General features: G+C 53.3%; 4 protein-coding genes across 8 annotated transcripts; 2 read left to right on the forward strand and 2 right to left on the reverse strand.

Annotated features, from left to right (window-relative positions):
- Positions 1–4,953: 4,953 nt before the first annotated feature.
- Positions 4,954–11,623, reverse strand: DHRS1 (dehydrogenase/reductase 1). Of its 2 annotated transcripts, none has more exons than XM_059372997.1 (9): positions 11,411–11,623; positions 10,765–10,938; positions 9,326–9,469; positions 9,092–9,171; positions 7,595–7,727; positions 7,130–7,276; positions 6,539–6,608; positions 5,690–5,788; positions 4,954–5,523 (listed from the first exon to the last, which is right to left on the reverse strand). In XM_059372997.1, the coding sequence occupies exons 2-9, from the start codon at positions 10,912–10,914 to the stop codon at positions 5,387–5,389; spliced, it is 960 nt and encodes a 319-aa protein (XP_059228980.1). In that variant the 5' UTR covers positions 10,915–10,938; positions 11,411–11,623; the 3' UTR covers positions 4,954–5,386. The 2 variants fall into 2 exon arrangements, with proteins under 2 accessions (XP_059228980.1, XP_059228981.1); XM_059372998.1 differs by having other exon boundaries at positions 5,690–5,770; positions 11,411–11,620.
- Positions 11,624–11,698: 75 nt separating this feature from the next.
- NOP9 (NOP9 nucleolar protein) lies at positions 11,699–21,124 on the forward strand. 3 transcript variants are annotated; one of them, XM_059372993.1, is made up of 11 exons: positions 11,700–12,073; positions 12,291–12,749; positions 13,671–13,781; positions 14,021–14,162; positions 14,255–14,447; positions 15,082–15,222; positions 15,581–15,706; positions 15,863–16,099; positions 16,301–16,406; positions 16,745–16,926; positions 21,036–21,124. In XM_059372993.1, exons 1-10 carry the CDS (start codon positions 11,827–11,829, stop codon positions 16,900–16,902), a joined length of 1,920 nt encoding a protein of 639 aa, XP_059228976.1. In that variant the 5' UTR covers positions 11,700–11,826; the 3' UTR covers positions 16,903–16,926; positions 21,036–21,124. The 3 variants fall into 3 exon arrangements, with proteins under 3 accessions (XP_059228977.1, XP_059228976.1, XP_059228975.1); XM_059372992.1 differs by lacking the exon at positions 21,036–21,124 and having other exon boundaries at positions 16,745–17,023; XM_059372994.1 differs by lacking the exons at positions 15,863–16,099; positions 21,036–21,124 and having other exon boundaries at positions 11,699–12,073; positions 16,745–17,023.
- On the reverse strand, positions 17,006–22,132 carry CIDEB (cell death inducing DFFA like effector b). Of its 2 annotated transcripts, XM_059372999.1 has the most exons (6): positions 22,044–22,124; positions 19,643–19,756; positions 19,164–19,308; positions 18,161–18,310; positions 17,735–17,925; positions 17,006–17,580 (listed from the first exon to the last, which is right to left on the reverse strand). In XM_059372999.1, exons 2-6 carry the CDS (start codon positions 19,681–19,683, stop codon positions 17,442–17,444), a joined length of 666 nt encoding a protein of 221 aa, XP_059228982.1. In that variant the 5' UTR covers positions 19,684–19,756; positions 22,044–22,124; the 3' UTR covers positions 17,006–17,441. The 2 variants fall into 2 exon arrangements, with proteins under 2 accessions (XP_059228982.1, XP_059228983.1); XM_059373000.1 differs by lacking the exon at positions 19,643–19,756 and having other exon boundaries at positions 22,044–22,132.
- Positions 21,057–22,664, forward strand: LTB4R2 (leukotriene B4 receptor 2). Its single transcript, XM_059372995.1, has 2 exons — positions 21,057–21,145; positions 21,491–22,664. Exon 2 carries the CDS (start codon positions 21,501–21,503, stop codon positions 22,575–22,577), a length of 1,077 nt encoding a protein of 358 aa, XP_059228978.1. The 5' UTR covers positions 21,057–21,145; positions 21,491–21,500; the 3' UTR covers positions 22,578–22,664.
- Positions 22,665–24,343: the final 1,679 nt, after the last annotated feature.

Below are 24,343 nucleotides of genomic sequence, written 5' to 3' on the forward strand. Positions count from 1 at the left end.
AACTGACCGGCCAGGGCCATCTCTTGCAAGGAGGCGACCCCTCCCAGCCTCACAGACTAACTTTTATAGAGTAAAGGCCATGTGGTTGAGCCTGGCCACACACAGGTGGCCAATTGGATTACATTCTACCCCATGATAGTCATCTAATTCAGCCTATGACCTTGGCTAGAATTGGCGCCTTTGTCTGGCACCCAAAAGGCGGGGGCTCACACTCCCTGGCAGGTAATACGTACGCTTTGATTGGACATCTCCACCTGGCCGAACACATCCTTGGCGGGTAGGGAGGTAATACGTGTGCTTTCACTGATTGGACGTTTCCACCTGGCCGGACACATCCTTGTATCTGGGCTCCGTTATTTTTGCCCAGCCTGACATGTCCTGGTATCTGTGCTCCGTTATTGGGGCTATTTGGCCGTATTTCTCCAGTTCTGTTTCTAAGCGTTTTCCTCTTGGGGGGAAGGGGCAGGTTCAATCTAAGTTTACTGCATAAACAACAAAATGGCTTGCTCTGGCTAAGTAGGCCCTTACAGTTGAAGCTAGACTCTTATTGTAAAGACTTGCAGCTTGGACAAGGACTTCAACTTTTCTGAGCCTCAGTTTTCAGAGCTGTAAGAGAGTACTTACCTCATGTGGCTGATGTGAAAAGATTAAGTAAGACCTCGGAGGACTGCTCAGGTCATTGCAGGTGCTCAATAGATGCTAATTCCCTCAGCTTTTACCATAATACAAGTCTCTGGCTGGCTCAGCTGTGTTCAAGTGATGGTCGAAGTCCAACGCCGAGTCACCTTTGTTCCCTCCTGTACGAGCCCCTCTGGGGATGCCAGGCATTGTCTGTTTGTGGAGTTCAGGCTTTGTTTATTTCTTCTGGAACCACCTCTGCAAGGAGTGGGGAGCCAAGATCTGCTTGCTGGAGAACAGGTGCATATGTGTCTGTATCTGCTAACAGAGATTACACCAAGCTGACCCTTTATCCTTCCTCTGCCTCTTTCCTAGCATATCTCACAGGCTCCTCTATTTCCAAGGGCCTAGAAAGGGGTTCTTTCCCCTCCTAGTTTCTCTTATTACCGAGTTAAGCACAAGCAGCTTCCAGTTCCTCTGGTCTTCCGGCACACAAGCCCAGGCAGGCCTTGGACCCCTTGAACTTGCTGCAAGCAAGCCAGCCCTCTTCTAAGCTCCCTGAGGCACCTCAGCACAGAGGGCTGTGGCATCAACCCTGAGAAGGTCCAGCCTGTGCCTGTCCTTCGCTCCTGCTCGGGGCCGGTTCTATCTCTGCAGCTCAGCATGAGCTCAGCATGGGCCAGGTTGGCCTGGTTAAACGGGAAGCCCCAGGGCTCTGCGAATGGTCCCTGGGCAGGGGCACCCATGGTTGAGTGTGGGGTGGGGTGGCCGGCCAAGGCGTGTGTCAGGGAGGGATCAGGACAGACCGAGAAGAGCAAGAACTGGACCGAAGTGTGTAGATTCTAAATTTCAGGACAGGTCACCGAGGAGGAGTTCCTATAAGTTCCTGAAGTCCCCTTTGGGTGTTGTGAGTGGGGAGATCCAGGCAAAGGTAAAGAAAAGCCCACATGAGGGCCCCACATGAGCCCAAGCCCAGTGAGCAAATCAAGATGAGGTGGTTGAGCCCCAGCCTATCTTTTTTCCTTTCTCATTCTGGTTCCTACCCATCCACAGTCCTCAGAGGTCTTGACTTCCTCTGAGATCTTTTTGGAGGCCCCTCCTGCAACTTGATCTCCCCATCCCTGGGCACAGTCCCCATAGTGACCTCCGAAGTCACTTTGCTATCACCTCCCCCCATCCCATCTGTCCCCTGGTCTTCATCACCTCTGCTGGTCCACCTCTCCACAAAGCCCCTCTTTCTGGACCCCTCTGCCTGTGCCCTCTCAGGCCCCTCATCCTTCCACTGCTTCTCCTGGCCCCACAGCCCATCCTCCCCTGCCCTTTTCCTGGCCCCAGTGCTGAATATTCCCCCTGCCCTTCTGTCTCCCAGTCAGCTGACATCGGTGGCAGCTTCCTCCGTGCCCAGCCCTGGGCAGAGAAAGGTGGACGGGTGAAGAAAGGCCTCGGGAAACAAACGTCTGGCTCTCGAAGTGCTTTCAGTTATCATCATGAGACAATTAGACAACCATGAGGAGACCCAGGGTGGGGACTCAAAGAAGCAGGAGGGGTCAGGGTAGCCAGGCTGCCTCCCGGGTTGCATACAACTCTTGCTCCTTTTGGGTTTCACTTTCCTGGGTGTGTCACAGCATTCTCATCCCTGCCTTTCCCCGCAAAACCTCATCTCCATCTCAGTTTCTACCTCCAGGCATCCAGGGGCACCCTTGCTCATCTTGGTCTGTCCTGATCCCTCCCTGACACACGCCTCAGCCGGCCACCCCACCCCAAACTCAACCACGGGTGTCCCTGCCCGGGGACCATTCACAGAGCCCTGGGGCTTCCCGTTTGACCAGGCTAACCTGGCCCATGCTGAGCTTACGCTGAGCTGCAGAGACAGAACCGGCCCCGAGCAGGAGCGAAGGACAGGCACAGGCTGGACCTTCTCAGGGTGGATGCCACAGCCCTCTGTGCTGAGGTGCCTCGGGGAGCTTAGAAGAGGGCCGGCTTGCTTGCAGCAAGGTCAAGGGGTCCAGGGCCTGCCTGGGCTTGTGTGCCGGAAGACCAGAGGAACTGGAAGCTGTTTGTGCTTAACTTGGTAATGAGGAAAACTAGGAGGGAAAAGGACCCATTTTGTGCCTCAGAATGTGCCTTTTATTATTTTTTTAAGATTTTATTTATTTATTTGACAGAGAGTGAGAGATCACAAACAGGCAGAGAGGCAGGCAGAGAGAGAGAGTGGGGGGGGGGGAAGCAGGCTCCCCGCTGAGCAGAGAACCCACCACAGGGCTCGGTCCCAGGACCCTGGGATCATGACCTGAGCTGAAAGTAGAGGCCTAACCCACTGAGCCACCCAGGTGCCCCTGCCCTTTATTTTCTTAATTAGAAATAATTAAACCTTCCCACTCTTCCTCTCTCCCTATTTTTTAAGTCTTTGACCAGTTCTCTAATGAAGCTAGTTGCTCCCACCTGTATTCTCAGAGTACTCTGTGTAAACTTGGCTATGGCACCCATCTCACAAACGTAACTAGTCTTCCTCGGGCCTGACATGGTGCTGTGTGTAGGCATAAACAAACATTTTTTGGGGATGAATTTTGGAATCGATCCCCTGGACCAAAGTCCTGTGACTCTGCTATTGGGCTTCTCAGATCTTGATTCTCTTCCACCTCCAATCAAAACCCACTGTCCATGTTTCATTCCCTCTGAGCTGTTACTCTATTGCTTGTTCTGAAGAGTGACTGACACTTGTTTGAGGGAAGCAACGTGGGGTGCTGGGAAGAACATTGCCCCTCTGGATTCTTGGGATACCAGTACTGAGGTCTCTCTCCATGTCCTGTAGACCCTGGGGGCCTCAGTTCACACCCTTCCTCATCAGCGGAAAGTCAAGATGGCTTCCAAGTTCTTCCAGGGCTGAAGTGGAAACCCTCTGTGGGCCAGGGCCTGGTTTGTCTTGTGCTTTGTGTTCCAAAAGCCGAGAATGGTGACTGGTACAGGGCATATTCTTAAATATTTGTCAGGAGAAGGAACTGACAGCTTTGAAGGCTGCATATCGCCTGGGGTTTTATACATGTTACTTCATTTCATTCTCAAAGTGTTTGAGCCAAAATTTTTATGTAGATTTGCATGAATCTGAAACCCACATTCTTCCAAATCTTCCTTGTGGCCTTTAGGCAGCAATGCCATCACGCAAGGATTTGTTCTAATGACGGCTGTGGAAGGCTGCAGGTCAAGAGGTCCTTATTGGTATTGTTGGTATTGTAGCATATAGGCAATGCTTCTGCCCCTCACCAACCTTAGGAAATAACAGGAACTGAGAGGGGGTGAGTGAGATGGGGCGAGACAGTGCTGAGGACATCTGATCACTGCGATCTACATGGGGAGCTTGGCCAAAAGGTGGATTTAGGTATATGGCTCTAATCACATGCTAAGCCCGCTCTAAATAAATAAATAAATAGAAGTCCTGATTAGTAGCTTTTCTTGGTTTTTGTGGCATGCATACCATCGCTGAGGCTAAAGTCAAGCCTCAGATGTTGAAGTCACCATGGACTGCAGAGGTAGAAGAGCACAGTCAGTGCTCATGAGACAGGGAGCTGCCCTCGCGCACATTGCTGGCACGAAAAGCGGTGGGTAAGCAGTGCTGTCCCCAGAAGCCACAGGAAGCCCAGTTTCTGCTCAGGCTATGGCAGCTTTGAGAAGCCTTAGCTCTCACTCTGCCTTTTGCAAAGAGGAGACATGGTCTTTGTGCCTCTGATGGACAGTGGCTGTCCCATTACGTTGATGGCCATCTAGGCTGTTGCTAGGCAGGCTCCCTCACAGTGGCCCTGGGCTCCCCTTGGCCACACACCCCAGGTGGCCTTGCCTCAGGCTGGGACAGCTCTCAGAGCAGGCCAGGCAGCGCTACAGGCCTCTTGCTGCCAATTCCTCGGGAAGCAATTCGGGTAGTATTGTCCCGAGAGGAAAGTGTCTGCAGCTCTTCCTTCGCCTCTCGCTACGATATGGACAGTACTTTCCCCCCAAATGCCAGGAAATCATAAAACCAAGGAATCTGCCCTTGGCGCCCTGAGATCAGACCCAGCTAGAAGGCAGCGGGCATCCCTGAGGAGATGGTGGACTGTGGGGGTGGGAAAGGACTGCAAGACAGGGATGTGCCTGCTTCAGGTTGCAAAGGGACCCTGTTCCCCAGGGAGGCGCGGAAACAGGCCTTGTGGCCTGAGATGGGCAGCTCCTCAGGAAAGAGCAGGAACACATCTGGAGGAAAGGGGCTTTGTCCTGGCAAAGGACCTTGGAGTTTTTCTCTCAAGCTCTTAACACTTTGCTGAGCACACAATCAATAGTCAAAACTTGCTGAAAGAGAAATGAGACTTTTTTTTTTAAGATTTTATTTATTTATCTGACAGAGAGAGAGAGAGATCAATCACAAGTAGGCAGAGAGGCAGGCAGAGAGAGACTGCTAGGCAGAGAGCCCTATGTGGGGCTTGATTCCAGGACCCTGAGATCATGACCTGAGCTGAAGGCAGAGGCTTAACCCATGAGCCATCCAGGCACCCCAAGAAATGAGACTTATTAGTCCCCAGAGTGTTTTCCAATACTAAGGCAAGAAGTAATATGTAGGAGCAGGTACAATTAAGGCATAAAGGAGGATCCATAAAGTCCCCAGGATTCACGCAAGACACACAGAGGAGGCCTTCTCTCCCTAGCAAGGGTATGAGGTAGGCAGGAGGGGCTGCCTTGTCACACCAAGAGGCCCTATCGCGTAGCCGAGGGAGAGCAGAGTTATGACGTCAGGCCAGGAGGTTTAGAACTTGCTAGCGTAGAGGGTCATAATCCATTTAGGCATACGGAGGAAGCCCGGCAAGTAGGAGGCCAGCCAGCCCAGGCTGGAGCCATGGGAGAGGACGGACCTCAAAGACAAATAGTCTTGTACGGGGCGGCCTGTGGACCACAGGAAGAGGAGGAGGGTTAGATCCTCATTTCCCACTCCTTAGACACCTCCTCCTTGGCTGAAACCCTGAGTGGGATGTGAGGGAAGAAGGAACTGGAAGAGAGTGTGGGAGGAGGAGTGAGCAGGCAACAGAGGATGGGAGGCCTGAGCTCTTACCATCCACATCCTGAAGGCTGTAGCGTTGTGCAAGGTCACAAGATGGCAGCACCTTCCCACTCAGGCTCAGGATATTCGGGTCTGTGAGCACAGATACAGCTGAGGAGGCATGGAAGTGACGCAGTGTGACAAGGTTTGGGCCCAATGGGACAGGGCACCACTGAAACAGGCTAAGGTGCCCAGAATTGTTTCGGTTCCTAGGAAGCTTCTTAGACCTCTGGCTCCTGGCTACACTTCCTGTAAGCCAGTTCCTGAGGTTCCCAAAACCTCAGACTGGGCTGTTTTGGGTCTCCAGAAGCCAGAGAAAAAAAGGGCCTGTTCCTCTACCGCCTCCTGAGCCAGGACTCAGGACTGGATACCAGCTCCCTGCAGATTCTCCAGGTCTGCCCTCCCTCCCTTCCTTCCTTCCTTTCTTCTTCTTCTTCTTCTTTTTTTTTTTTAAAGATTTTATTTATTTATTTGACAGAGATCACAATTAGGCAGAGTCAGGCAGAGAGAGAGAGGAGGAAGCAGGCTCCCTGCTGAGCTGAGAGCCCGATGTGGGACTCGATCCAAGGATCCTGGGATCATGACCTGAGCCGAAGGCAGAGGCTTTAACCCACTGAGCCACCCAGGCGCCCCTCTTCTTCTTCTTCTTTTTAGGTGTATTTGAGAGAGAGAGAAAGAGAGAGAGAGCACACAGAAGGAGAGGGAGAAACAGTTTCCCCCTGAGCAGGGAGCCCGATGCTGGCTCAATCCCAGGACCCTGGGATCACAACCAGAGCTGAAGGCAGGCACTTAACCGACTGAGCCTCATGAATGTCCCATCTCCAGCCCCCTCCTTGTTACCACCTGCCCCAACCTCTTTACCTGTTGCCAGAGCCACCACACATTTGCCACTCATTTCGGTGGTCTCCGCGGAGGAGAAATTAGATCTGAGCTGAAACACAGGGGCAGAGAAGGAAAGGGCTAATCTCCAAGAGAACTGCCCACATTTCTTCCCCACTTTCAGCTCCTATTCCAGGAGACACAGGCCCTCATCACTGCACTTGCAGGACTCAGAATCCCGGAAGGTGCTGGAGCAACTCTTCCCTACATCCAGGTGAAGCCTGGACCCACTGCCTCTCCTAAGTGGAAGCATCTTGGGATGCCAACTATGTCTGGACCACCTAGGCTAGTTCAGTGCAGGGGTCAAGAGCATGGGCTTCAGGGCACGAAGCCTTTCCACTTATGATATGCATGACCTTGAGCTAGTTTCTAACATTTTGGTTTTGCCATCTGGAAAATGGAGATAGTATCTCCCTTACAGGATGAAAGGGCATAACGTGTGTCCAGTGCTCAGCCCTGCTCCTGCCACAGTAGGCACCAGGGGATTGGCTGTTGGTGTTACTGTCTTATCACTGGGGATGGAGAGGCTGAGTCCTCTGCCTCCTCTGCCTCCCTCACCCTCCCCTTGCCTACCTCCTTCAACAGGGGGTCATCAGTATCGTTGTTTTTCATCACCGCCTCCTTCACTAGTTCTGTCTGCACCAACCCTGGCCACAGAGACACGTAGCTGACCCCATGGCGCCGCAGCTCCCAGGCACAGTCCGTAGCCAGCCTGTCGCACTGTAGGACAGAAGGCAGGGTAAGAGCCAGGGCATGGGGCTACATCCCCTTCCTCCCCTGCCTTCCCTGCTTCTGCTGGGGACGCCCAGCCCCCTTACCCTTCCCAGAGCCCTGTCTCAGCTGTCTACCTCCCCAGTGTGCTGCCTATTCTGGCCATGTAGGAGGAGCCCGGGCAGAGGAGCTGTCTATGGAGGGGCATGGGGTGGAGGAGAGGGCCAGTCGGCCTTACTACTCTGACCACTGGGACTTGTAGCTCCTGAGCTAGAGGTACCGTCACAGTCTGAGGCTTCCCTAATCCCCGTGCTATTGGATCCTCACCGCAGCTTTGCCCACGCCATAGGGGACATTGAAGAGATACTGTAGCCCCCCAAGGGAGGAGATGACCACGATGAGCCCCCGGCCAGCTGGAACCATGAGCCGCGCTCCGTACACCGAGCACAAGTAGTGGCCTCTGGGGGGGGGCAAGGAAGGAGAAGGAATAAATGATGTCCACCCCTGGCCTGGCTGCAGTAGCCCTGGCAGCTTCCTCTGCCCTCTAGTGGCTATGACAGCTGACAGAAGGCCACATGGGGCAGCCACGGACCTGGGGAATCGGGGGCTAGGGGCCACTTTCTGAGACGAACACTGGTAAAATGAACCACCAATGGATGAGTGTAGAGAAAAAACTTAGTTTTCCACTTTTCTATGTAGGGAAAACCCAGTGTACACATACTTGGTAACCAGAAAAACATTTCATTTGCATGGAAAACAGGTCCCTCCAAGTGGAAACAAAAAGAGAGAATTATAGTTTCAAAAGGAAAGCCCAATGTAAGATAATACAGAGGAAAGGCACGATCAATGTGTACATGAATGTGTGTGTGGGGGTGGTGAAGACATGTTGCTGGGCTTCAAGAAGCTCACCAAATGGCCTTTATTTTGGAAAATTCATCAGGGCTCAGGGGCCAAGGTCTGGACCTCTCTGCCTTATAGGCTCATAACCCTGACTCAAAAAAGATGAGAGAGAGTGTGGAGGGCCTTTCCCTTTGGAGGGCTAAGCATGTGGGCATTGCCAGTACCAGTCTTTGGGTTTTCTTTTCTTGCCTCTTAGCTGACCACCCCTCCCTGTCCTCATCATCTTTCTTCTACCTTGGAAATCACAACTGGATTCTAATCCTGCTTCCCTGGGATTGCCACTAGTAGCTGTGAGTGTTCCTAAATGCCTTAGTCACAGATTTTTCAGATAATCTCTTAGTTACTCCCACAGGTGGCTGATCACGCCCACGGAGAGCAGTTTCCAAAAGGGCACCATCGTTCCAATACTAAAAAAAGAGACACAACTGGTGTATCACGCTAGGGGAACTCTGCTTGCTGTGTTTCATCTCACTCCCATGCCAGAAGTATGTGTAACTCTGACGTGGGAGTGTCCCTGCCTGTGGATCTGGAGTGAAGATATGGAGGCTAAAACAGCAGGCACTCACTCTCAATGACTGTCTCTTGATCTAAAACAAAAGAACTTCTTCCTATAAGCATTTTTGTCAAGATCAACTACAGGTTGTGTGCCTGACTGAGGAAAGGAGGCTCCCTTCTGGGCCATGCATTTGGATGTGCAGAATAAGGCAGGAGAGAGGCCAAGAGAAGTTCAGATGAAATTACTGACAGAAACAAGGTAAAACTCAATGTTCCCAGGTACAGAGCCACCTGGATGGAAATTCTCCAGGGGTATAAAATGAGTGGGACAAGGAGAAGAGATGGGGAGGTCAGAAGGACAAGGAGAGGGCACATAGGAAGAGGTCCAGGCATACCCAGCCCTTGTGGTGGGAGAAAGGGAACACTCACCTGAGTCCAACATTGTTGATATCATCCCAGATGGAGGCAGGGGCTTCCCAGAATGGCTTCTTAATGTTCTTCATAAGTGCCTGGAAGGCACAGGAGATGTGGTGAGTTGGACAATTTGAAGGCAGGAAAGCATGAGGGGCTAGATAATGAAAGGGACGGTGAGTGGGAATGAGCATTCCAGGGTCAGAGGGGGAGGTTAGGAATGTGGAGCTTGAATCTAAGTTTAAAGAGTACTGGGACTCCGGCATAGGCGTTGTTGACCAGCACATCCAGACGCCCTTGCTGTTCCCGATCGACTTGCTCAAACAAGCTTTGCACTTCACTCTCCTGGCTTGAATCACACACCACAGGAACACACTGGCCCCCTCGAGATTGTGCCTGGTGAGGGACAGAGGGGATATGAGTTTATAGTTGCACATGAATGTGTGACATGAGGCAACTCTCTTCAACTCCCAGCTTGGGGGACAGAGAGGGCAAGAGGAGGAATCAAAGCCAGCACTGAGGGAAGCCAATGAGCAATATCGCCCTCTGGTGTCTGTTTGAGGAGCTTCAGGAATGCTAGGTCCTTTTCCTACAGACCCCAAAGTACTGGGATTTCAGGTTTAAAATCTACATTTACTGAGGCCTACCACCGGCAAGGCATTGTACTCTGCTAGTGGAAGGCAAGGCACAAATAAGGCAGGGGGGCTGCTCCTGAGAAAGGAGTATTTCTCTCTCTCTTTTTAAAGATTTTATTTATTTATTTATTTGACAGAGAGAGATCACAAGTAGGCAGAGAAGCAGGGGGCGGGAAGCAGGTTCCCTGCTGAGCAGAGAGCCCAATGTGGGGCTCAATCCCAGGACCCTGGGATCACTACCTGAGCCAAAGGCAGAGGCTTAACCCACTGAGCCACTCAGGTGCCCCGGAGTATTTCTCTTTTTCCTTCTTCTCAGTCATTCCCATCTCTCCTGCTCTGAGCTCCCACCCTTCACCACTCACTTGCAACCCCTACTCAGTCCCCGCTCTCTGACAGTCACCTCACCAGTGCTCCCACCTAGCAACTGAAAAACCAAAACTCTCAGCTATGAACTATTTCTACCTTCCGTTCTATCTTACCTTCCATAAATGTGTCCCAATCCTCCAACTTCACAGGAAGAAAAACACTTTATTCAAGATCAATCCTATTCTCCTGATCCATGCTCTGGGTCCCACCCTCTTACCTCTTTGCTTCCTAACTGCTCGCCCAATCTCCCAGAGCATTCTGAGCCTCTGATTTCCTGCTAAGGCCCTATCTTTTAAAAGTAGAAGTGACATCTCACTAGTCTTGGTTAACCTCAGTGCTTCATGCAATGTCTGGCAAACCAAATATTTACTTAACCGAAATCCAGTAGAAAAGTCAAGTGAAAGTGCACAGCTCAATAAAGTCTTGCCTAAAATAAAGGAAACCACAGGTCCACAACCCTTCAGTTGCAATTCCTAAAGGTCTTAAACAGAAAGTTTCTTCATAAAACTCAGTGGCAAACTTTGACCTGATCTGAAGTTATTTATCGGCTTTATTTATTCTAATTTGAATAAATATTGACACTGTGTTGAGGGATATTATGGCTTCAGTAAGGGATTAGTGGACAGAGTGATTAATGGGAAGGGCTTCCTCAGTGGTTTCTGCTCCTGTGGTCCCAGGGGAAGCACCCACCTCCTCAGCAGTGGCCCGTAGGGTGTCCATATGGCGGCCAGTGATGTAAACTGTGGCACCTGCTTGGCAGAGTTGCAAGGCGATGCCACGGCCAATACCCCTGGAAGCACCGGTCACCACGCACACTTGGCCTTTCATAGGCGCTGCCATGACTCAGAAGCAAAAGGGGGAAATCTGTGGAAGCGAAGACTTGCTCTAGGGAGGCCTGCAAACTGTGAATGAGCAAGGGTGATCCTGATAGTGGTAGGAGGGAGAGGTAAGATTAGAATCCTTTGAGCAGAGAGAAGTTTCAGAGCGGGATAACAGCGCAGGGTACAGGGCAAGACTGTTAGTCCTTTCTGGGAGGTGAACGAGTTGGCCTTTGCCGCTGGCTAGGAGCCGTCAAGGCACTATATGACCCCAGGGGCTGAGTAGGACTGTCCAGGGCTAGACACCTACCGGGACTCTGAAAGCGGCTGACAAAGTGGGGTTCTGGCGCAGCTGCCCCACACTGCGGGTCCACGCAGGCTGCTGGGCTATCAGGAGCTCTGGGCTCTGGCCTGGCCCTGTCAGGCCTAGCACGGAGGCGCGGCTTCCAGGTCCGGGGTAAGCGCGAACGAAGCCCAGGGACCCTGAGTCCTAAGTAGTGGGAGCTCGCACTCCTTACCTGCTACTGGTGCGGTCTTGGAGTCTCGGCGCCGTCTGGCTCGCAGAGTCCTTGGTCTTCGAGAACTTCAGTTCCAGCCGCGGAGGTAGGAAGGGGTGACTGAAACCGAGTCACAGTATGAGGCTGCGGAGCCAGTTTGCGTTCCGGTCGAGGATCAGCTGGGGGCGTGGAGGAGAGGGTGGGTCTGGGCTGATTCTCAGGAGGGACAGGGCTGGACGAACGGAGGCGGGGCGACCTGGGAGCACGCCCACTGCCGCCGGGGAAGGGGCTGTCGCGGGACTATGACGTATACGCGGCTCCCTGAGCGCGACCGCGTTTCTAAACTCCGTGCGCTCCAGTCCCTGCACGCGCCTGGCTGCTTGAGGTCCCCTTTTCGCTGGGAAAGCTTTGGCGGACGGACACTGGCTTTAGCACCCATGGGGCTGGGTCCGCGCTCCCCCAACAAGGCGGGGCGCCGGTTCCCAGCAGGTGGCAAACGAGGGCGCGGGGCCAAGGGATCGGGGCGCCCCCGACCAGGCCGCCAGCGGCCATCCAGTTCGCCTCCGGACGGGAGCTCGGAGCCGGCACTCGATGCGCACTCTCACCTGAGTTCCGAAGCTCTCGGGTATTTCCGCCGGGCGCTGTCCGCGCTGAAAGAAGCTCCCGAGACCGGAGAAGAACGAGGTGGGGAGCAACTGCAGGGTGGGACTAGGAGGGTTTCGTTGGGCATAAATTCCAGGACAGGAAGGGGAATTTTCATGGGTCCCCAGGGCGAAGGGACTTAGTCTCACCTCCCATACCCTCTTTAGCGCTCCCCCCCCCCTCCCTCACTCGGTTAACTGATGGAACATAAACTCTTTTCCTCTCAGTCTCTAAAATATTTCTTTTCTTGTCTATCCAGAACTGATGGTGCACAATGTTTTGAAGGAAGTGGAGGCTCAGGCCCTAGCCTTGGCCACACACAGGACTGGCAGTGAGATTATGCAGGAACTGTTGGGATTCAGTCCCCTGAAACCGCTCTGTCGAGTCTGGGCTGCTTTGCGCTCCAGCTTGCGCTCTGTGGCTTGTCATCGATGCGGGGTGCATGTATTGCAGAGTGCTTTGCTGCAGCTGCCTCGATTGCTGGGGAGCCCGGCACAGGAGGAGGAGGAGGACTTGGAGGAGGAGGAGAATGGCAAGGATGGTCCCTTGGAGACCCTGGAGGAGCTGGTTTTGGGACTAGCCTCTGAAGTGTGTGATGATTTTCCTTTTTACTGTGGAGACATACATGCCAGCTTCGTGGTTAGAACTCTGCTGCAGGTGTTGGGAGGGACTCTTCTGGAGTCTGAGAGAACCAGACACCGTGGCTCTCAGTCACCTGGTAAGTATTACAAGAGAGGAAAGTGGACCTAGAGGAGAGTTTAGGAAGTCCAAAAGGAGAGAGTAAGCAGAGGAGTAATTCCTCATGACTTTGAAGAATTAGCAGAGAAATGAGAACAAAGCTTAACAAACCAAAAATTAGTGTGAACAAAGGCCCAGAGGTGAGGCTGCATCTGTGTGTTTGAGGGACAGCTAGTGGAATGGGGTAATTCATTCAGGCAATGGATGTCAATTTCTTTTTGACCACAACTTATGTAATTTTTTTTTTTAAACATCACCGAACTGCCTATGTGTATGTATATAGATACTGGACTCAAACCAGAACTTTGAGAAACAATATTATTAATTGATATTTTTCCTCTGGTTTTATTTATTTATTTGATAGAGACGCAGCAAGAGAGGGAACACGAGCAGGGTCAGAGGGAGAGGGAGAAGCAGGCTTCCCGCCAACCAGGGAGCCCATTGCATGGCTCAGTCCTAGGAACCTGGGATCATGACCTGAGTTGAAGGCAGGCAGACACTTAATGACTGAACCACCCAGGCGCCCCTTCTCTGTTTTGTTCCATTGAAAAAGACCTGGTTAAGATCCACTAAAGTGATTTCATGATGCAGTCATAGGCAGTGCCCTACATTTTAAAAAACTCTGGGAAATAAGGTTAGAATTTAAAGGAGGCCTGATTTCTGAACAGCTTGAATTCCTGATTGAGAGTTTGGCCTATCTCTTGTGGACCACTGGAGAGCTGGTTGAAATTTAGAAAAATTAAAACAGAAACATGGTCTCAGTTCAGTCATCCAGATGAGAAGACAGATTCATACATATGCTGCATCTCCAAGCCAAATCTTTGATCACCTATGGACTCATTCTCCCTCCTGTTGGTCCTTTTTGATCCCAGAACTGCACAGGTTTTTGTTCTTCTTTCAGATGCACAAAGGGTCCCGGCTCGGGAATGTAAGCGAACTGATTTTGAGGTCCCTGAAACTTTCTTGAATTGCCTTCAGGACCTGAGCTCTTGCTTCCTGAAGGACATTGCTGGTAAGGAGGCTAAGAGAAGGAGGGTCTAGGACCCATTTTTCTGGAGGTGATTGTCATCATGCAAAGCCCTAACTTAGATCAGTCATATTTCTCTTCGAATCTGATCTGGTTTATATTGCAGACTTTGTATAGAGCCTTTATGTCTATAGTCCCTGGTACCTTACTGTTTGAGGTTTGAGATTGTACACGTTGTCTGGATTTTGGAAGAGCTGTTTTGATTATTTCTGCTCTCTCCATAGTATTTATCACTGACAAGATCTCCAGCTTCTGCCTTCAAGTGGCCTTACAAGTCTTACACCGCAAACTGCCCCAGTTTTGTGCTCATGTCTGCAGTGCTGTGATCAGCTATCTGAGTAGCCGCAACCCCTCAGCAGATGGCAGGTATGCTCAGACTGTGTGAAGTGAATGGAGTGACGCGGGTATTTTAGGTGAAGTAGAGTAAGGCTGCCTGATCACCTTCTCCTTGTCCCTAGCCCCCTGCTGCTATTTCTGCGGGATCAGACAAGCTCCAGACTCCTGGAGCAGGTCCTGCTGGTATTGGAGCCCCTGAGGCTCCAGAGCCTCTTTGAAGATCACTTCCAAGGGCAGCTACAGGCCCTGGCTGCACACCCAATTGCCAACTTCCCTTTGCAGCGTTTACTGGATGCTGTTACTACCCCTGAGCTGGTGAGTTGAGAATGGGGCTGGATCTCTTTCTGTACCCTGTTGTTTCTGCTAGTTCTTGTTCATTGGGCTTTATTTTATCGTGTGCCTACCTTGGTGTCTCTGACTGTGTGCTGGCCGTTCCCTTGGAAAGGTTATTCCTGGGGTTTTCTCAGAGCTTAGGACAAAAGTACCTTCTTCCCAGAAAGGATTTGCGTTAGCTTCTCAAGTGCCTGGCAGGAGACTGGCTTAATCCAGATTTGCAGCTTGAGGTTCCATGGTCCATTCAGACCCTGGCTACTTAGCGACAGATCTGTATGAGTGCTGGAGCTGTGGCCACAGCTTCTTTTTGCTTTTGCTGCTTAGCACCAATGCATGCTTGCCTGTGACCTCATGGGTTGGGAGTTGGAATAAGAAGGGCATATTTAATTCCACTATTCTCTTATCTGAGAGGGTGGCTATTTAAAGTACCCTGCTCCCCCCAAGTGAGGGGGTACCTCGAAGACTGCATCCTGGTCCTGGACTTTGTGTGACCAAACCAAAATGCTGCTATTGGCAATGTTTATCTAATGTTTTTAGTTTTCAGTAGAATTTCTCTGAATAACTTAGTCCACTGGTACAAAATGCCAAATATTCTTCTTTCTGTGTCTCTCCTCAGCTGTCACCTGTGTTTGAGGAGCTGAGCCCTGCCCTGGAAGCTGTGCTGGCTCAAGGTCACCCAGGGGTGGTCATTGCCCTTGTGGGGGCCTGTCGCAGAGTTGGGGCCCACCAAGCCCAGGTCCTGCAGCTGTTGCTGGAGGTGATGTTACTCCCCACCTGTTTATGCCCTCCATTCAAATTCTTATCTTTGGTGGTTGTATCGCTGGTCTCAGAAGGTCTCATTCCTGAGGAGTTCACAGATATGGAGCAAAATGAAGCCAAACCCATCTCATAGCCATGGCATGAAAATTGTCTCCTAGGACTAAGCAACTTAAAGACTAAATGTTTGTTCAGCCTTGTCATGTGCATAGAGGCTGGGGATACAGCAAGGCAGATGAGATCCTGCCCTTTCCCACAGTTTATACTCCTACGTCTCTTGAATGCTTTCCCCTGTCTACAGAGTCGGGGTTAGGGATGGAGTTGTTCTCAGATTCATCATGTTTTGTCTTCCCCTCTAGGCCTTCCACTGTGCAGAGCCCTCTTCCCGGCAAGTGGCCTGTGTGCCTCTCTTCGCCACTCTGATGGCTTATGAGGTGTACTATGGACTGCTGGAGGAGGAGGGGGCGGTGCCTGCAGAGCACCAGGTGAGGTAGGAGCGGGGCCAAGCCAGTGACTAACTGGGGGCCAGGGTTTAAAAAGTCCTTCACCCTTGTGGTGAGGGTGTTGAGGTCTCTGGCTTCATCCAGGCAGAGATGGCAGTTCAGTGGCTGTCTCCTAATGCCCTCTCTCTGTCCTTCCAGGTGGACGTGGCCACAGCCAGGGCCCTGGGGGACGTGACAGTCCTGGGGTCCCTCCTGCTCCAGCATCTGTTGCATTTCTCTAGTCCTGGTATCATACTTCAAAGTCTGTGTGCCTTGACGGGACCACAGCTTCTGACTCTAGCCCAGAGCCCTGCTGGCTCACACGTGCTTGATGCTGTCTTGAGCAGCCCCTCTGTGACACGCAAGCAGCGCCGCCGTGTGCTGAAGACCCTAAAGGTTCTGTGCCCCCACCAGCATCCATTTATGAGAACATGAGCTTGCCCCAGTACTGCCCTTCAGAGTCAGAGAGAGAATATATAGTTCTCAGATTCTCTTGACTCTACCTGTAGACTTCGGAAACTTCACTTCCCCCTTGCCCTCCCCAGCACACCTTTGTGGACTGCCCTAAGGGGACCTACCTTGCTTGTCTCACTGCAGGGACAATATGTGGCTCTGGCCTGTAGTCGCCATGGCAGCCGTGTACTAGATGCCATCTGGAGTGGAGCAGCTTTGGGAGCCCGGAAGGAAATTGCTACTGAGCTGGGTGAGTACTGGCCCCTTTCTCTGACCTTTCCAAACTTTCTTACTTCAGATGGCTGGGTAGCTAGAGAAGGGACTTAAATTTAGCAAAGACTTTATTTCTAAAGGGTGATGATGGCCATGAGTTCTTAGCAGTTTGCTCTCCTCCCCTTCTCCTCTGTTGATTATGCAGCCCTGTGCACCCATGCCTCCCCTGGCTTCTCTTTAGAGAGTGAGATATTAGTTATCCTGAGACCATCCCAGGGCCTAGGAAACGTGGAGGGGCCTTCACTCAGGGAGAGTCCCTTTGAGCATGGTGGGTGATGGCATGACGATACTGAACACGAGTGGTTCCATTTGCAGGTGAGCGGAACCAGGAGCTGATGAGAGACCCTTTTGGCCACCATGTGGCTCGAAATGTAGCCCTGACTACTTTCCTGAAGCGCCGAGAGGCTTGGGAACAGCAGCAGGGGGCAGTGGCCAAGCGGAGGCGGGCTTTGAACTCAATACTTGAAGACTGAGGCCTTTGGATATCGGACTGAGTGGTAATGGGGGAGTGGTAAAGGGCATATCTGTCCTGTCCCCTTTGTAGTTTAAGTTGGAGTCAAAAGCCTTTATAATAAATACTTTTTTATATTTTTATTGGAACTGTTTTGTTATTTGGGAAAGAAGGGTATAAAGAAATCAAGGTCTCAGAGGCAGAGAGAGCTGAATTCAGTGCATTGGGAAGCTGAGGGGCAGGAGGAGGTGCAAAGAATCGAGATGTAGCAATGATCAAGGTGGAATCGAAATGCATGCCGATGGGCCTTTGGTCCTTCAGGGTAAGTGGGAGGCCTGAAAGATGGCTAGGAAGGAAAGAGCATTCTTCAGGACAGGGTATAGGCTAGGACTAGAAGGCCTTAACAATGGTATGCCATAACAATGGGCTTAGAAGACAGCGGGGAAATCAGGTGAGTCATCTCATCTGCACTGTCCTCACATCTCCAAAGCCAATGCTGTCACAGTCCTCACAGTGTGTCTCTTGGAACGAGTCTAGGGGTAGAAAGCTCAGAGCCTCTTCTCAATAGGGATGGAGGCGACCCTGCCGCTGCCAGTGCCACTGCTCTGTCCCTTCTACTACATGGCGGAGGCTGGAGGCAATTCCCAGCAGCATATGGCCTAGGCCTTGCAGCAGTGCAGAGGTCCAACGGAGGAGCTCCCTGAAGGGCAGAGACAAGATGGAGTCAGATGGGTGGGAGGAGGCCATCGAGGGGGTTTTCCACGAGGGAGAGCTAATGGGGTAGGTGAGTGCAGAAGGAATTAGGGGGCTGCAACTGTAGGGGGATGGGGAGACATGACCTGTTGGTCTCTGACCTGAGTACTTTCTTTGGGCCGAGTCCTTGAAAGTCACAGCTCATGGAGTAGAGCCCATAGAATGTAGCTTTGATATTGAGGCTGCCAAAGAGGTCTCGAGGGTTTTGCTTGTATACGTCGAAGGTGATGCGGGCGATGTCCTTGCTGTGCTTGGGCTTCTCCCGGCCCAGGCCATATGACCGCATCCCACTCTGTAGGGCACCTCCATCAGTGCAATGCACCCCCCACACAGGGAGCCACCACTATGCCCCAGCAGCACTGGGTCAGACCCACCCTTGCCTGGACTGTTTGTCCCCTATAAGGGGTCGTTGGCAAACTCCTTGCCTCTCCCAGTGCCTCTGCCCAAGATCATGGTTGGGCTAGAGAAGCTAGGAGAGAGCCAGAAAGGATTGGTGGCCAACAACAGCCCCACTGTGGGCTTCTCACCCTGCTGGGGCTCCAGTTCTGCCCACACTCCAGCACCATCAGGCATGTGTCATCCTCTAAAAGCTGGAAGAAGTCTTCACTCTCCACAGCGGTCCCATCCTCCTCCAGCACCAGTGTTAGCATCCCGCTCAGGAGCAGGGCCTCCAATGCCTGCCCGGCCACCGGAAGCAGGAGGGAAAGGGCAGAGCTTAGTCATGCCCTTCCCCCTCCAGCGACCCTGCATCCATTGGTTGGTCCTAGATACTGGCTGATATGCCAACTCTACTTCTGGGAAAACTGCTATCCCTTCAAATGTCTCCCACGCTCAGTGTTCTCGGTGTTGCTGGTGGGCCCTCACTAAGGGTTGACTTCTTTTCCTAATTGTTCCTATGTCATTCTCCACGCCATTGTCTTCTCCTGCTCCTCCCCTCTGAGCCACTCCTACTGGCTTGGAATTGAGAAAGCTCGCTTGCTTCTGTTGAGGTCCATCCTTCGGTCTTATCTCCAGTGTCCTACCTCACTGTCCCGAACCCCTCAGAGAGTCCTCCAGAGCTGTTTTCAATAATAATGACCTTTAACCTTTTTGAGTCTTAGTGTCACACATCTATGTAGCACTTTACATACATTGTCCTCTTTGACTCCTTTCAGTAACTCTCTAGAAGGAAGGTGTATCCTTATTTCCTTTTTGTAGATGAAGAAACTGAAGTTTTGATAGATTGAACAACTTCCTACAGTTTGACATTAGCAAACCAGCCAGTCCTGATGGAATCACAAATCAGTGATTTGGCATACAAATCACTCCACACTGACTTCTGAATGCCCTCCCTTTCTACTCCTTCCTCTACCCCCTGGAAAAGAAATGAATTGATCCAAGTACAGCATTGGTCATTGGGCTGACCCTCTCCCCCCACCCCCTTTTAGTCCTCAGAGGGAGGGGCAGCCTTTCTGCTCACTCCAAGTTCTTACTCTTCTCTAGCCCTCTGGCTGCCGCTGCAATACAAACTTCGCGATTTGGCTCACTTACCTTGTCTAGCAGCTCCTGGCGGGTGGCAGCTGTTAGACCTTTCCGCGTGGTCCGCTTGTGATCACAGACTCGGAAAGGTCGCTGGGGTGGTGAAGCTGAAGTCCAGACTTTCCGGCCAAACTCAGAGCCCATACTGGATACCGACCTGGTAGTTGGGAAGAAAGGTCTAGAACGAGGAGTTGGGTGACTGCAGTGGGGATGATTGAGGGTGGGAGAGAGCCAGAAAGGACTGGTGGCCAACACCAGTTAGGGAGGGATCTAGGTTTGGAGATCAGAGCAGCCTAGGGAGAGAGGGAGAGACCATGGAGTGGGGGTGGTGAGTGGTGGTTCCATAGCTGGACAAGCCCGCTGTGGAAAGTGGTGGGGAGGGGAGACGGGAAGGGGTACATGAGTCTCTGAGTCTCCTAGGGGCTGAATGGAATTTGGTTGCCAAGCACTATCCTCAGAATTGGAGGGTAGAGAGGAGGGTTAGAAATCACCTGAGCAGGCCACTGGGGTTCAGGGCTGAGAGGTACTCCATGGTGGAGGGAAGGAGCAGGAGTGTTGCCTCTCCCAGTGACTTCTGGGCTCCGTGGTTCTTTGCTGTGCTGGGGCTGAAGTGGTGGTGTTTTCTGTTAGATCTCAGCCCCAGTGAGATGGAGGATGAGTCACCCCAGACTCTGGCCTCCCCCGCTAGGCCAGTAATAAGGGCAAAGTCTAAGGGGAGGGAAAGGGGAGGGAGAAAAGAAGGAGGTTCCTGGCGTTCCTCATGGAGGAGGGATTGAGGTCCAGAGTTCCCTGCAAAAGTCACTGAAGCTTGTGTGTGTGTGTGTGTGTGTGTGTGTGTGTGTGTGTGTGTTGGCAGCGTGTGCTGAGGATAAATGGGAATGATGTAAGAGGACAGGAAATGATCTCTGGTCTTTTTCTTTCTATGGAGAGAATTTCTAGGGATTGTCTGGCTCCCAGCCCTCAGTGGTGTTCTGTGATTTGTGCTGGACTTGCTGCCACCTACTGTGAGAGCCACAAACTGCAGCTTTGTTGGAAAAGGGAGGCCCGGCTGAGGGTGGGATGGTGGGCAGGGCTTGGGCACTGGTGTCCTGGCTCCTTGGGAGGCCCCAGTTCCAGCTGTTGACTGGGCAGGTATCTTCCCCCTTACTTCCATTTTTATCAGTGTACCAGGTCCGCCTGAATTTTCTGCATTTCCAGGCTTTGCCTGACCTCTTCACCCAGAGAAGTTTCTTGTCGGCATGGTTCTACCAATGCACCATTTCTTTTCTTCCTAGCTTGTATCCTGGTGGAACCTGGTAGCAGGGTGTCTTGGAGGTTGTATGTTGTGATTCCTCAAGGAGGTTATAAGCCCCTCCATGAGTCCTCCAGAACTCAGCACCATGACTGGAAGTTGTCACTGATAGCCCAGTGAGAGACCCTGGTGGGGGCTGGGGGAGGACAGGAGCAGGGCCTGAGGTTAGAGATGAGAGGAGTAGGTAGGAAACTGAGGAAAAACGAGGGCTCAGCAGGATCAGAAGTCTGGAAATGGGCCAAGACAGAGCAGCCAGGGGAATGAGTAATCTGGGTCACCTTTTCTGCTAAGTGCAGGCCCGGGAAGGCTGAGAGCATGTAACAGGCGGGCAGCAGGACTGGGACAACTGGGGCCAGAAGTGGGGGAGGAATGAATGCAGAGGCAGGACCCCAACTCAGGACTCAGCAGTGTCCCTACTCACCTACATGATCTGGGAACCTAATCTGTACCCTGCAGCTTATCCTGTTTCCTAGGGAGGCGGACTCTCACACGCCTGGACGTGTTAGTGATGGGAAAGAGGAGAGTGCCGGAGGGGCCCCAGTGAAAGGCCGGAGAAGAGCTCCACCTTGTCCCTCCCCATTCTCATCTCACAGGGCAAACCTGACAGGCGTCGGACAGGAGCAGGCACATCACCCACTGTGGCTGTGGCTTTCAGCTTCCCCAGGCTCCTCATGTGCCCAGGATCCTACTAGCTCCCGACTGGGTAAGTCGATCTGCTCATGCACTTGGGACTTCCCACCACTCACCTTCGCTGAGGTAGAAGGAATGGGGCTGGGCAAAGGAGGGCCCAGCTACAAGGGTGGAGGTGGAGGTAGTGAGAGCCCGGGAATCAGACTGGGAGGTGGGGGGTGGTCAGCAGACTGACAGCAGGGATTTGGGTCCCAAGAAGCAGTGTTTGAACTGGGCCTAGGGTCCACCTGGAAGTAAAGTCAAGGCTCCTAGACTTGGGAGGGCGGGGGAGACACAGTCCCTTCTCCCCTGGCAGAAGGAGCCTTTGCCCCACCCCCTCAATGCCTTCTATGGCCCTTTCCGTGCCCACCCCCCCCAGGCGTGGAAGAATGCTGGCCTGCTACCGACCCCCAGGGAACGAGACACTGCTGAGCTGGAAGGCCTCGAGGGTCACGGGCACGGCCCTCCTGCTGCTGGCGGCGCTGCTGGGGCTGCCCGGCAACGGCTTCGTCGTGTGGAGCTTGGTGGGCTGGCGGCCCGCACGGGGGCGACCGCTGGCGGCCACGCTCGTGCTGCACCTGGCGCTGGCCGACGGCGCGGTGCTGCTGCTCACGCCTCTCTTCGTGGCCTTCCTGGCGGGCCAGGCGTGGCCGCTGGGCCAGGCGGGCTGCAAGGCGGTGTACTACGCGTGCGCGCTCAGCATGTACGCCAGCGTGCTGCTCACCAGCCTGCTCAGCCTGCAACGCTGCCTGGCCGTCACCCGGCCGTTCCTGGCGCCCCGGCTGCGCAGCCCAGCCCTGGCCCGCCGCCTGCTCCTGGCCGTCTGGCTGGCCGCGCTGCTGCTCGCCGCGCCGGCCGCCGTCTACCGCCACCTGTGGGGAGACCGCGTGTGCCAGCTGTGCCACCCGTCGCCGGCCCATGCCGCCGCCCACCTGAGCCTGGAGACGCTCACAGCCTTCGTGCTCCCCTTCGGGCTGGTGCTCGGTTGCTACGGCCTGACGCTGGCGCGGCTGCGGGGCGCCCGCTGGGGCGCTGGGCAGCATGGGACTCGGGTGGGCCGGCTGGTCGGCGCCATAGTGCTCGCCTTCGGCTTGCTGTGGGCCCCCTACCATGCCGTCAACCTCCTGCAGGTGGCGGCCGCGCTGGCTCCGCCCGGCGGGGCCCTTGCGAGACTGGGCGGGGCGGGCCAGGCGGCGCGAGCCGGGACTACCGCTCTGGCCTTCTTCAGTTCCAGCATCAACCCTGTGCTCTACGTCTTCACCGCCGGGGATCTGCTGCCCCGGGCCGGCCCCCGCTTCCTCACGCGGCTCTTTGAGGGCTCGGGAGAGGCTCGAGGGGGCGGCCACTCTAGGGAGGGGACCATGGAGCTCCGAGCTACCCCTCGGCTTAAAGTGGTGGGGCAGGGCCGGGGCGATGGAGACCCCTGGGACAGAGTGGAAAGGGACAGTCAGGGATGGGATCCTTGACACCAAAGCCCATGACCTGGCCTGCCTCTTCCCTGTCCCCTTCCATCACCCCTCCCCCAGAACTCAAGGAACCACTCTGGAGGGTTTGGGGACCCTTCTCTGGCCACAGTTTGGATCTTTCTGGACAGGCCCAGCTCCCTCCAAACAGAGTGACTGCAAGTGGTGATGGTGTTGCCTGCTTGCAGGTTGTCCTGGGCCCCTGTGCCAAAGCTGCTGACTTGCTGTCAAAAGCTACTGTGAAATAAAGGGGGGGGGGCATCACGTGATGGTGTAAGCATGCCCCCACTGGTGGTTCATCATGCCTGACTTGTACCCAAGCCACCTGGTTCTCTGCTGGGTCAGCCCAAGGCTGGGCACTGCCAGCCTTCAGTGGCATCTTGACTTGTCCTCCCCAGCCCAGGTGGCCTCGTTCCCCCAGGCCAACCCATTGAACCACTCTGGAAATAAAGGGAGAAAAAAAGGAAAGCTATGGGTAGTTGAATGACACATGGGGACGGCATCCATTCTCTGGGGTCTGAAAGAGTTGAGGGGAGAAAAACCTGGCTCTGGAAGAAGAAAGACCATCCGTGGGGCTTGGAAGGAAAGTTTTCCCGTCTTGTGGCTAATACAGTGGGGAAGGAGTCCTGGGTGTCATATTTGTCTTCCCCTCTGAATCTGACTCTTCCCCCAAAGGTCGCCTGACTCAAAAAGGACCCCAGGAGCCTACACATGCTCACCCTGGGGACGTTTGGGGCCTGGGGTTGAGCAGGTATGGGGAATGGTGTGGATGGCTGGAGGACAGGAAGAATTTTTCAAGGAGGCACCCCCCTCCTTTGTCTCCTTTTTCTCTCTGCTAAATCTTGACTCCCCCAAGAACTCAGCACTCTCCAATACTTCTTGGCCCCCATCTTTGGGAGTCTTTCCATCTCTAGGTCCTGAAGCTATTTTGGATCCAGACGCTTTGGGGTTTGGGGAGGTAGGATAGGATTCATTTTTAGAGGGTGTCCACGTGCACACACATGTGGTCACTAGATTGACCATCTCATCTGGTTAGCCCAAGACTTTCCCAGTTTTAGTGTTGAAAGCCTCTTGTCCCAGTCCCCTCAGTCCCTGGCAAACATCACTGGCCGGTTACCTAAGTGCTGCCTCGGACCGTCACCCCAGGTTCTGCTTTAGTGACTGTTTGTTTACACCACCCAGGCAGAGGCCAAGAAATAGCTAAGGAAATTCAGTCCTCAGGGTCATGCCAGGGCCACCCAAACTGGGGCAGGGTGGAGCTCTGGATTTGGGGGTCAGGAAGTACGCTTAGAAAAACTAGTCTGGGGTGGAGAAAGAAAGGCCATTGAGAGACATGGAGTTGGGGAGTAATGTGGGACAGGAAGCAAAGACAGCCCAGCTTCTATCAGATGGAGCCTCTGGTTGACCCTGGAGCCCTGAGTCAGAACCTCCCCAGACACGGACGGCAGGGGCTTCTTCTGGCTCTCATGTGCAGAGGCAGAGGCTCCCTAACTTCCTCTCTTCCAAAGTCCCCGTTTCACAACTGTGGTCAGAAGGCCCTTCCTCAACCCTGCCTTCCTGCTGCGGTTTCAGCCCATTTCTTTGCATCACATCCTCTGCCTCACAGCTACTGGGTCGGCTCTGCACTGGGCTTTCCTCAAAGCAGAGAAAGTGGGCATGCTGCGAAGGGTAAGGACCTCCATGACAACCATCACAGGCCGCATCTTTCCTGACAAGTGACAGAGTTGGCAGGGAAGCAGGAAGTCTCACAGTCAGATTGAAGGAAAGAT

Source organism: Mustela nigripes, chromosome 13 (genome assembly GCF_022355385.1).
Source record: "Mustela nigripes isolate SB6536 chromosome 13, MUSNIG.SB6536, whole genome shotgun sequence".
Lineage (NCBI taxonomy): Eukaryota > Metazoa > Chordata > Mammalia > Carnivora > Mustelidae > Mustela > Mustela nigripes.

What these genes read in the sequence shown, in the direction of transcription:
- DHRS1 (XM_059372997.1), bottom strand. Translation starts at nt 10,914, where the DNA reads ATGGCAGCGCCTATGAAAGGCCAAGTGTGCGTGGTGACCGGTGCTTCC. An exon ending in ACGCCTATGCCGGAGTCCCA is followed by an intron (nt 9,172 to 9,325) that starts GTACTCTTTAAA and finishes TGTGCCTTCCAG; the next exon opens with GCACTTATGAAGAACATTAA. An exon ending in ATCAACAATGTTGGACTCAG is followed by an intron (nt 7,728 to 9,091) that starts GTGAGTGTTCCC and finishes GCCCCCCCCCAG; the next exon opens with AGGCCACTACTTGTGCTCGG.
- NOP9 (XM_059372993.1), top strand. Translation starts at nt 11,827, where the DNA reads ATGGGGCTGGGTCCGCGCTCCCCCAACAAGGCGGGGCGCCGGTTCCCA. An exon ending in CCGTGGCTCTCAGTCACCTG is followed by an intron (nt 12,750 to 13,670) that starts GTAAGTATTACA and finishes TTCTTCTTTCAG; the next exon opens with ATGCACAAAGGGTCCCGGCT. An exon ending in GGAAATTGCTACTGAGCTGG is followed by an intron (nt 16,407 to 16,744) that starts GTGAGTACTGGC and finishes TTCCATTTGCAG; the next exon opens with GTGAGCGGAACCAGGAGCTG.
- CIDEB (XM_059372999.1), bottom strand. Translation starts at nt 19,683, where the DNA reads ATGGAGTACCTCTCAGCCCTGAACCCCAGTGGCCTGCTCAG. An exon ending in GCCAGGAGCTGCTAGACAAG is followed by an intron (nt 18,311 to 19,163) that starts GTAAGTGAGCCA and finishes GTGGCCGGGCAG; the next exon opens with GCATTGGAGGCCCTGCTCCT. An exon ending in GGCCCAAAGAAAGTACTCAG is followed by an intron (nt 17,581 to 17,734) that starts GTCAGAGACCAA and finishes TCTGCCCTTCAG; the next exon opens with GGAGCTCCTCCGTTGGACCT.
- LTB4R2 (XM_059372995.1), top strand. Translation starts at nt 21,501, where the DNA reads ATGCTGGCCTGCTACCGACCCCCAGGGAACGAGACACTGCTGAGCTGG.